The sequence below is a fragment of the Thermobia domestica genome, chromosome 11 (assembly GCF_964235325.1).
Source record: "Thermobia domestica chromosome 11, izTheDome1.hap1.1, whole genome shotgun sequence".
NCBI lineage: Eukaryota > Metazoa > Arthropoda > Insecta > Zygentoma > Lepismatidae > Thermobia > Thermobia domestica.
This window is the reverse complement of record NC_137464.1, coordinates 7,218,142-7,230,161: the sequence shown is the minus strand read 5'-3', so window position 1 is coordinate 7,230,161 and position 12,020 is coordinate 7,218,142. Positions and strand designations below refer to the sequence as shown.

Genomic DNA, 12,020 nt, shown 5'->3' with positions numbered 1-12,020 from the left:
GCTTTGTGTTACGTTGCGGACTTTAAAATTGTAGAAAGACTAGTATGGAATAAGGCCCATAATCCGCATTTATTTATTTCCTCCCTTTTAGTATCATACTGACTCGGAGAATGGTGCCTCAAGCATTATAGGCCCCTAACTGTTATACCGATTAACGCAATGAAACGCAAACTGCTACGGAATGAGGCTCTGATGACAGTTCTTCCACATCGGCACCGAATAAAAACTGACGTTCGCTAAAAGAAGAAGTTCCACAGCGACAGCAGTAACCAAAAAGAAGAAAGTGGGAGGTGTTTGCTTATGAAGAGGTGGAAATATATTTAAATACACTGAAGAAAATATCGAAGAAAAGTGTATTATTTTGTAAAAACTGTGCAGAACATAGTTTTGTAGTACCATTTGAACATTAAACATCTTATACACAATGGTAATAATAGACTTCTAAATACTTGCTTTACTTATTTTGATAAGCTTATTACTAATTTAGTTTGGTACTGTAATTTTGTTGTGATATAGCATAGAGTTCATTATAATTCGCTACTTATTTACAATAAAATGATAATTACTTAAAGCTAGAGAATCTTGTCCATATAAAATGAAGCATGAATTAATCTCTTTTAACACATAAATATATAATACCGGTTAGATAAAATGTCTTGCAGAAGTTTAGGTGAAGGTTTATATTGCATTGGTTCTGTAAAAGAATTTGCACGGTGTAGTAAATTAAGATACCAAATATCATACTGGGTATTACAAAAAATTCCTACCATATTGAGTAGGTCTAAGGGAGGATATGCATAAAAACACCGGTAGTAATTTTCAATTTGCCCAATTTACTACGAATACTAAAATTTTTGGAGTATGTTTAGTACAGGGGGTCCAGAAGCACGTAGAAAACACAAAATTTACAGGAGAAATGAATGATGCAAGTACTTAGACGTAACATAACGTAACCAAATGTAACCTCACATAAACTAACCTAAGCTAACCTGAACTATACTAGCCTAACCTAAACTAATTTCAGGTGAACAGAAATTACCAAAATTGTAACATTTTTTAGAGAAAATAGCTGGACTCCTGCTAAACATAGGCCAAATTTTGGTCAATGTTCCGTTAAGGGGGTCCAGTGTCTTTGACACCACCTCTTTATATTGATTTTCGTTTGATTACATAATATAACGTTATATTAGGTTAGCTTAGCTTAGCTTAGCTTAGGGGGGTCCCAGTGTAGTTTTGGACCCCCTTAACGGAACATGGACCCAAATTTTTAAGTAATCAGAGATTTTCTTCGTGCTATCCTAGCTTGCAAATGCGTAAATTTGTACAATTTACAGTTAAGAAATTGCATGATATTTCAATAGAGGAATATAAAAACAATCAAAATATATGCGGATCTTTGACATTCCTTACAGCGTTAAAAAACATAATCCAAATTGTACCCTTCTAAGAAGTACGGTAGTAGGGCAAGGTTCTAGAACACAGATCCATTTTCTCATTTAGCTGTATTAAAGACAGAAATCAACGTGCCCTGCGGGGCTCTAACCCGCCTTCACTCGCTCGGCAATATTATGTGAATTAAATATTAAACTTTGGTATATAAAGGAACCAACCTAGCTACTATCCTATATGGGGGGACCTGTGTTCTAGAACCTTCCCCGGTAGTAGTCCATAAGGGTGCACTGAATTAGCATGTGAATATAGTATGTTAAACCATGATCCGTAACGATTTGGTAAAGATGTAAAGATTTGAAACGGATGCTTAACTGAATACAAACATTATTTACGACCATCTAGTAGGATACATATCGAATTATATTAACATTGAGTGATTTCAATGCATTGTTAGAGTGCTGTTTATCCCAGATGGTGATTATTTTCAAATTTCTTTCAGATTCGATTCATTTTAATCCAGAACAGAGCTGGGAAAACGCGATTGGCTAAATGGTACATGAATTTTGATGATGATGAGAAGCAGAAACTGATCGAAGAAGTTCATGCTGTAGTTACAGTTCGAGATGCTAAACATACGAATTTCGTTGAGGTACTTCGCTCTATTTTTAATTTGTAGAATAGAATAAAATTTAAATATATTTAAGGTATTTACTCGGATGCATAAGAGATGTGACTTAACTTGCACCTCCATTTACGTCCCTTGATTTAAATTTGTCAATCCTCACGGAGATTATCTTCAGTAACAGTTTATGCTGCGTCACCGGATTCTTTCCTTTACATCTCTAATTATGGTCTTTAGCTGTTATTTTACTTACAATTGGGGCCGCGGTGGCTCAGTGGTAGAGCGTTCACCTCTGGTGCATGGAGTCCCGGGTTCAAACCCTGCTCCCGCCAAGTGAACTTTGTGCTGGGCAAGCCGTGCCCATGGGTTTCCTCGGAGTTCTCTCGTTTTTCCCATTTCGTTCCACTATTTTATTCATTTCTCATCTTCACCGTCTCCTTTAGCCTAGCCGGCATATCCGTGGGACGTAAAACTCAAAAAATTCTTTTATTTCAATTACTTACAATTATGTTGTTTCTTCACAGTTTTGACTGGATTTGCTCAACGAGTAGATTCGTTTTTGCGTTATGGATTTTTATTCTTACAATCATAACTCGTGTTATTGGTCACCAAAATGTATCATATATTTCTTACAGAATCACCTGAGTCTATATTTCATTAAGAACTGTACAACGTAGCGTAAGTTGTTTCTCTTGGAGAAATTCTGAAGGTGTGGTTTATTGAAAAGGTGAGTTCATTCTGCGTACAGATGTCTTTAATTCCTAAATTTTCTTCGAACTTCCAAGCGTTCGACACTTCCCTAGAGTCTTGGTCACAGAGGATAAAAACAGGAAGAAAGGAATAGAAACATCAAGGAATAAAACTGGATCGGACTTAAAAGTTATTACACGAATTCTTATGAAAAGTCGGATATTTATAAAATAAAATGCAGTTGCCAAGAGAGTTATATAGGCAAGACGAAAAGAAATCTGGAAGTCCGAGTAAAGGAGCGTATTAGAGATACAAAAGGGGAAAATCCGGTGTCAGGTTTATCGAAACATTTAAAAGAGACGCAACATGGGGTAGGAGATTCAAAAATTTTATTTAGATCTAGAAATGGAAGTGGAGAGACTGGTTTTTGAAAATGTGGTTATTCATTTAGAAAAACCGAAATTAAATTTAGACAAGGGATGGTGGAGTGACGAATGGGAGGCGGTTATTACAAAATTTTCACAGCATTGACATGACAATAAAAAATAGTAGCATGAGTTGCCAACCTTCCAACAAGGAACAAGAAATTCGCACAATTTGACTCCGCCATATTTTAGTTTGTATCATCTTCATCGGCTGATCGCTGACGTACTTGACAACATGTTTCCGTACAATACAGCTTTTGTCTTGGTAAGTCCGTTCCATTTTTATTCCGCGATGTTTCTATTCTTTTTCTTCCTGTTTTTAACCTCCGTGACCATGACTCCAGGAGAGAGTCAAAAGCTTGGAACTCTAAAGAAAATTCAGGAATTACAGAAATCTGGAAGTAGAATGTTAGAATTCTTGGGCGTTGTTTTGCATTGTCTGGAGTTATTTTAAGTTTGCTCTTAAACGATTCAGGTGATTCTTACAGTATGTTTTGGTAATCAACAACAAGATTTAGTGATAGTAAAATTGAAAATCTATAATGTGCAGGTAAATCTAAAGCTAAAGCGTTCGATGTACTGGTTGAGTAAATCCAGTCGAAATTGGTGACGAAATAATATCGTAAGGAAAATAAGAGATAAAAACCGTAATTGGAAATATAAAGGTGATGCAGCATAAACTGTTGTTGAAGATTATCTCCGCGAAGATGGAAAATTTCAATTCAAAGAACAAAAATAAAAGTACAAGCTACACTCATGTCCAAAATGATTGTCGCATATCTAAAACTGTCTTCTTGTAAAAATATAATTTGATAATGATTTTGCAGGGTACTTTTAATACTGACACTATGTGTATAATCCGGAAATATATACTTGTGGTAAATTTCATAGGAAAAGAATTATAAATACGAAAATTAGAATGAGTAAAACAAAATGTTGCGAAATGGATAAGAAAGTTTTATTTTTGTTTTATTGTTCTTATTTACTCTCTTTTGACATGCGATTTGCCACATAGATGCCTTTGCCGATTATACACATACTAACATTATAAGAAATACCGGGCGAATTCGTTATCAAATTATATTCCTACAACAACATATTTATAGAGATGAGACAATAATTTTGGACATGAGTGTACATCACGTTTCTTATGAGGATGCACCCTAGATCAGTAGATACCGAATGCATGTTTAATGTTTAAGAAGATACTTTATTTCCTTTATAATGAATTTTAACACTTTATTCTCCCCTCTTCAGTGTAACTCTACAGCTGCATATAACATGTTGATGGATTTTTTTTTTTTTTAACGAGATTTTCCAGATTCAAAAATTTCGTAAACATGTTATGAAACTCGACAAGAATGACTCGAGCGCTCGCTGAGTTGGGACTGTAGCTAGAAATGCCTAACTCACTGTCAAGTGGTCAAATACAGATGACAAGGCAGTAGCTAGGAATGATCCATTCTCGATCAACCCTCGTACGTAGATATCAATACAGTGTTGTGTTAGTTTATAACTTCTGCACTGTCAGCGTCTCAGATATTAAGTCATTGCTGTCAAAGCAATGCAACTGAGAGAGCTACACTGAAGAAGAGGTGATCAAAGCGTTGAAACAGTATGTGTTAAATTCATTATAAAGGATGTAAAAAATGTAGTTTATTATTATTATTATTATTAAGAGTTAAGCTATATTATTCAGTCTATATTAGTGTTTTTATGGTTGTATAATATGCCATATGCATACAAATATGATAAAATTATAGTACTTCACTGTAGGTTTATTTTAAAGTATAAGTTTTTACAAGTTCATACAGTATTAATTGTATAATTGTCACGGAATTTAATTAGTAAATTTCAGTAATCGAAAAGATTTGGAAGTTCAGTGCTTTCGGCATAAGTTTTTGTAAAGAAGTGGAAAATTAAAAATATTTAAAAATTAAGCAACTTGGTTTCGACTCTTCATAGTTACTGTGGCTTGAACAAAGATATCAGTAAATCAGTATAGACTTCGAAATTAATCGACTTATAATGAAAACTCAAAATATACTAAGGCGAAATACTGTAATTTCCTCGTATTTATATTATTCATAAGTGTATTTAGTAATTTTTATTATTATAAATAATTCCTGAGTCCAGCATCCTGGTTATGCGCGAATTCTCTTCAACTACTTCTTTTACTCTGTCATTCTTCAATCTTGGACATTTTTCCTATTTTATTTCTCTTGTTTCCATATCCTTTTGTACTTCGTCGTTCTGTCTGTTCCTTGGTCTTCCCTAAGGACCTTTTCAAGTCTAAAAATTTAATAGGTAAATACATGTCCACACCAGCATATCTTAGGAATTTTAAATCCAGTTTTTCTGCCAGCCGCGTACTCTCCAGCTCATTTATATGCGTTGGGCGGAATACAGGTTAGTGGACTACTTGTAATCATGGTACAGGGTTTTCAAGAGAAAAAGATAAATATCAACTCATCTGGTGATTTTATTAAAATGAGTAGTGTTTGTTGTTGTTATCATTATTATTTGACTAGGCTTCAATTTGCTTGTCTGAGTAGAAAATGGCTCCTCTTCTTCAACGTTTCTCACATCAAACTACATGGTTTGCTGGTGAGAAACAAAGAGTACAGCTTGCACCTTCTGTTGGCTTGGGTCTTGCTACATGAGGAAACGCGTCGTTCAGTCCTCGACAGTGGAACGGCGAAGAAACAAAAGAAAATCGGATAACTTCTGACATCGGAGCGGAACAGGAAAATCATTGATCGGAATTCTAAGACACTTTCTTGACTGAATATATTTTAATAATTTCAGATTTTTATTCAATCTTTTCTTGTTCCTCTGTGAATAATTTTTGGAACAAAAGATCCAATATATTTCAATCAAATTTTTTTTGTAGGCTTTATATCTGGAGAACTACATGTAGTGTAGCCGATCCCAAACTACCACTTAACTCAGTATGATGTGCTTCTTGCATAGAAAATACGAAAACTCGATTTAAAGGCCGTTCAAAAATTTTGTAACTCCTAATCCAAAAACTAATTATTGGCCAAGACCGCAACTTTTTTTTTTTTTTTTTTTTAATTCTTGCTAAGCATCTATTTTATTTCGCTTGTTTCCATAATTGTCCATGTTTCCGTACTGTGTTATGTGCTTTCAAGATAATTATTTCTTTGCAATTCCAAGCTTAAACTGGAATCTTTGTAATTCGAATTATACTTTAGTATATTAATAAAATATAATAAATTTCTTATGGTAACGAATTTAACTAATTCGTAGCTTAAGGAAAGCAAAAGTTTATCGCCACAGAAACAATATTCTTTTGCTGGATCTTATTTTGTAAAAAGAAATAATCCAATCAAGAATATTGTAACTCATTTCTTTAAGATCCAATTAGCATTCTATACTAAATATTTAATATCTCTAATCGAGAAAGGTTATTTCTTTTACAAGTGTTTTTGTTCTCCATGTTCTCCAAGAATAAAGCTCCAGATGGGAGCAAAAAACGTTGGAAATGCAAGGATTTTTGGGAAATCATAATTTGAAGTAAGTGAGAGTAAGTGCTAGGTTCTGGTTACTTATTCGATGGTCAAATATTTTATTTACTCGCAATTACTATACAGCAGTAGTTGTGAGAACAGGTTGAGAGGAGTATGCATTCCATTTTGCAGACATTACTTGCTTGAAGTTAACTATAGGATACTGAAGAGTAACACCAGTATTTTGTGAATTTATTAATAGAGAATTGTTTCATTTTTCTATAGTTTCGGAACTTCAAGATAGTATACAGAAGATACGCCGGTTTGTATTTCTGCATTTGTGTAGACGTTAATGACAATAACCTTTGTTACTTGGAAGCAATTCATAATTTTGTTGAAGTGTTGAATGAATATTTCCACAATGTCTGTGAGTTGGACCTAGTATTTAATTTTTATAAGGTAGGTGTTTTTTTTTTCTTCTTCTGTCTCGTTTTTTTACAATGTTACTTGTTAATTTGAAATACTATCGAAATATCTTTGATCATTAATTGTCGAATGTTGTATCCCTTCTTTTAGTTCGCATATTAAGATTTGGGTAGAAAAAAAAATGAAATCTTTCAGTTTTACGTCCTACGATTATGCCGCCCAGGCTAAAAAAGACTGTGATGATGAGAAATGAGTACAATGGTGGAATGAAGAAAGTGAGAGGAAAGGGACAACCCCGAGAAAACCCACGCACATGGTGCTTGTCCACCACAAAGTCTACTTGGCGCAGTCTGTGATCGAACCACCTATGTACCAAAGGTGAACGATCCACCACTGAGCCACCGTGGACCCCAAGGGTACAAGGTTTGGAAATCAGTAATAAAAGCTATATTCGGAAGATTTTAGGTGGTTGTTATCAATGAAATAAAATAAAATCCTAGAAGAAAGAAAAAAAAAACTTCTACAAAGCTTTCAGTCTACTGTGGGGATCTGGGTAAGGCAAAGATTTAGATTTTTTACTGAATGTTACAAACATTTGATGTTAAAAAGTTATTTCGCAAGTGGGGCCGCGGTGGCTCAGTGGTAAAACGTTCACCTCTAGTGCATGGGGTCCTTGGTTCGATCCCAGCTCGCGCCAACAGTTTTGTAGTGGACAAACACTGTATGCATGAGTTTTCTCGGGGTTCTCCCACTTTCTTCATTCCATCATTTCATTCATTTCTCGTCATCACCTTCTCCTTTAGCCTCACCGGCATATCCGTGGGACGTAAAACTGAAAAATTCCATTTAATTTCATTTTTATTTCGCGGATGAAAGAATGTTTATAGCTGTATACAGGAAATATAGGAAATAAAAATCGATACGATTCAATATAACGTAATCGTGTATCCGGTTTATCTCAACAGCTATTTAACATTAACAGGGTGTCTATCAGTCACGAAAGTCATGAAAAAGTCACGAAATCAGAAAACGGTCATGAAAGTCAAGAAAAATTCACGAAATTTAGCATTTGGGTCACCATTTTGTTTTATCCGTACAAATATAAGTATAGACTGAAAAATTTTGTTCTATAAAACGTCAAAACTCACCACCAAAAATTGCTGTGGTCGGCTTTAGATGCTACCAAATCGCAAGCAAAGCACGCTTCTATCGCATGCATGAAAATCGGCCCGATTCGCACCCAAATTCGCTCTTGAGAATATGACTAAATTTTATGGTTTGGGAAAGAAAAGGTCACGAAATTTCGTTTTGGAATTTTAGTAGACACCCTGATTAAACATAATAGGCCGTATGCAGTCATTTTTAGCGTTAAATTTAAGAACTTGACTAACACCTGATGCTAACGTATGCGTTCGGCAACATTTTAATGAAGTTGATAACAAATTCTATCGAATAAGGCCAGGCATGACTTTTCTACCGGGTTGTCTAAGCACATGAGAAGAAATTGAATTACAATAGTATAATTCTCTTTTACCTTGATTGCTCCTAATGTGTTTGGGCAACCCTGCGGGAAAGTCATGACTGGCCTGTTTCGATATGAATTATTAACTTCACTAAAATGCTGCTAAAAGTTAGTATCAGGTGTTAGTCAAACTCTTAATACGACGCTAAAAATGACTCTGAACAGGACCTAATATTAGTAGTAGTAGTTGCAGGACAATTAATATTTTTCTTGTCCGTTTGCTTCTTGATATTTGTCAATAAATTTGGATAGTACAAAAGCAGACTAGACGAAGTATCAATTTTTTACGAAATTGAGTCATGTATACGAAATGTCTAGAAATGATGTGAGTTTTCATTGACAAAGTAAACAGACTGTGTGTCCTGTTAACATCCTAATTAACAGAACAGCTAGTCTACTTTGCCAGATGTAAATTCACACCATTCCCTGTCATTTTGTATATATGACTCAATTTATAAAATGTGCTGCTTGGCCCAGTCTGCCTTGCTTACTATTCATATATTAGCTATCACAGTGGCAATATAAGGGTTGGTTCCTGACTATCTGTGAAACTTCTTTTGAGAAAGAAATGAAATCCTTATTCTCAAACTGTTGAACTTAGCTTCTTGAAAGAATACGCTACAAAGTTCGTGTAATTTTCTTGATAACTTTAATTCATTTGGGGGAAGTTGATCTTGAGTTTAACGTTGCTTTCAGCAGCGAAGTTATATGACATGTGGACTTACTGATTAACGTGGAATCCGAACATGAGCTCCCGCCAGGAATCGAACCCGGGTCTCTTACGCCAAAGGCACGTACGCTAACCTCTCAGCCACGAAGGAGAGCGAATAGTTCGTTAGTGATCCTACAATATATGGGTATAGACTGGTAAATTTTGTTCTATAAAACGTCAAAACTCACCACCAAAAATTGCTGTGGTCGGCTTTAGATGCTACCAAATCACAAGCAAAGGATCATTCGTGTAGGATTTTTCACCCTTGAAAATCCTTAGTTAGGATGTGACTTACATTTCATTGCAATCGGTGGATCCAATAGGAGTTAAATGAGATGCAGTAAGTTCTTGATCTTTTTTGGTGAATAAATTCGATGTTTTCATACGACATATAAATTTTCCACACAGTAATAGTATTGACTGACTGTCTTTAATTATTAAACTTTGCTGCGAGTACCGCTTAGGCATTATATTAACGAGTGTTTTCTGTGTTTCAGGTGTATACAGTTGTAGATGAGATGTTCTTAGCTGGTGAAATCCGAGAAACAAGCCAGACGAAAGTGCTAAAACAACTGTTAATGTTGAATTCTCTGGAGTAGTTCGAGTGAAAACTTAAATAATGGGTATTCTATGTTCTTTATTGAAGAATTAGTGGACGTATTCCGTGTGAAGGGTTGGTGAAAGAGATCAAGATATCCAAGGCTCTTTCCGTTTGTTATAGCTTTGCCTCTGAGGTACCTTTGGTTAGCCTTGTTTTGTACAGTCCATGGTGTAATCAGGAAATAAAATGGTTTCTTGTGTATATAATGCTGCTGCTCAGAAGTGGAATCCAAGTGGCTCTGAGAAAAGGGTGAAAGCTCTCTTTGTACCAGTGTTAGCATATACTTCAAGCGAGTAATTGAATCTCGTATTGAATAATTGTCTTATTTTTTTATATATATTTAAAAGAGCTTCTGTTGTAAATTATTTCTATACATAATTATTTTATGTAAGAGCATTCCGATTGAACACGAGTTAGAGATATAAGTGTGTATCAGTAAATAATATATCGAAAGCATATCTTCGGCGGGTATGTAAAATGTCTAAAAACAGATTTTGTGTCATATAGAGTCTACGTACATATATATATTAAAGTTGATATGTAGTTTTCTGGTATTTGATTTCCATTTCATTTACCCATAAGATGTGTTTAGTGAGCTCCCTGGAAAATGTATATATGGTTTATCTTTAGACTGATCGTTACGCTACGAGAGTTGATCAATAAAGAAAGATCATAAATGAATAAAACATAATTACCTGTACTAATCCTCCAAATATTGATGGTCTTTTTCAAAATAGTCCACATTATATGCAATGCACTTGTCCCAACATTCTTGCCAGTCATTAAAGACATGCTGGAAGCTATTTTTGGACAGATGCTTCAAAATCGCCTCCACAGCTTTCACCACTGCCCCTGAAGATGCGAAGGTGTTTCTTCAAAGTTGGAAAAAGAAAGAAATCACAAGGGGCTAAATCAGGGCTTAATGGAGGATGGGGTACACACGGAACGTTGATCTATGCAAGATAGTCAACAGAATTTCTGTACTGTTGTTCGCGTGTCACTTCCATGTTGCCTTATGCGAAACTGAAACTACGTGTGCTTGAACGGCAGACAAGGTCACATTCCTGACGTCATGGTCTTTAAAGTTGCTCGATCTATTCGTCACTTCTCCCACTACACAGACATGTTCCGTTTTCTGTGCCTTGCTGTTGTATTCACCTCATTGATGATCAGTCTTTATTGATCAACGTACGTATTTTGTTAATGTTGGGTCATCGGAAAAATCGTGTGTATTTTTTTTTCTGTTTTTGAAACTTCGTTTATTTATATAAAGAACAAAAATTGATCAGTGATATATTGCTCATGTGTTCGATAATTTTTTGCCATCTTTCAGTGAGGTTCAAAACTCTTAGTTTACAGAAGGATCTAAAGTTTATTCAAGGAACGTTCAGTACCTCATGTAAACAAATACACGTGGTGATTGTTTGATTGTATTGGTTAGAGAGCCTTAGAACACCCATGCGGCAGAAGATAATAGTCCTTGCTTATAAGGCTCATTACCAGAATTCCTTAGAATTAGACAACAGAAACAACACTTTATCTAAGAACTAAATTGAATTAATGCAACAAAAGAGAATGTGCATGCATTGAAAGTGGTTTTAACTCAATTTTAGCGCGAATCACAGTTAACAATATGGCCACATGCGAGGAATAACTAAAGCATCGACAGGGTATAAGCACGTGCTTCTCGAAAGAAGCGCTGACCGATAGCCAATCATCCGATGACTGGCGGAGTAATACAATTCTGCAATGTTTACATCAGGATCAGAAGGTTCGTTGAATGAACTTTAATCTTTATCGGCGAAAAACTGTAGAAGGTGGTGCCGATTTAGAGACTCATCTGGTTTAATTATTATACCACCCAAGGAGTTTTGAAGATAGCAAAACAAGTGGAAATCTAATGGCGCGCGTAATGAGTATACCAACACATCCCATCCAAGTTCCTATAATTTTTAATGTGATCAGACTAGGATGTGGTTTCGCTTTCTGTGATAGAACAACTCCTGTACGGTTCATAAGTTTTGGATACTTCTGGATGATGGACTCATTCAAACTGTCCAGTTGCCGAAAGCACACATTCGGATTGATTTATTTTGTTCCTTTGTAGAATCTCGAAAAACAGTATACATTTAAAATTCTAACATCTTGCTCTGATAA

At 35.2% G+C, this 12,020-nt stretch overlaps 1 protein-coding gene across 1 annotated transcript; it reads left to right on the top strand.

The window, feature by feature from the left end:
* Positions 1-241: 241 nt before the first annotated feature.
* AP-2sigma (adaptor protein complex 2, sigma subunit) lies at positions 242-10,417 on the top strand. The gene is made up of 4 exons (XM_081729982.1): positions 242-427; positions 1,892-2,041; positions 6,888-7,061; positions 9,760-10,417. Exons 1-4 carry the CDS (start codon positions 425-427, stop codon positions 9,859-9,861), a joined length of 429 nt encoding a protein of 142 aa, XP_081586108.1. The 5' UTR covers positions 242-424; the 3' UTR covers positions 9,862-10,417.
* Positions 10,418-12,020: the final 1,603 nt, after the last annotated feature.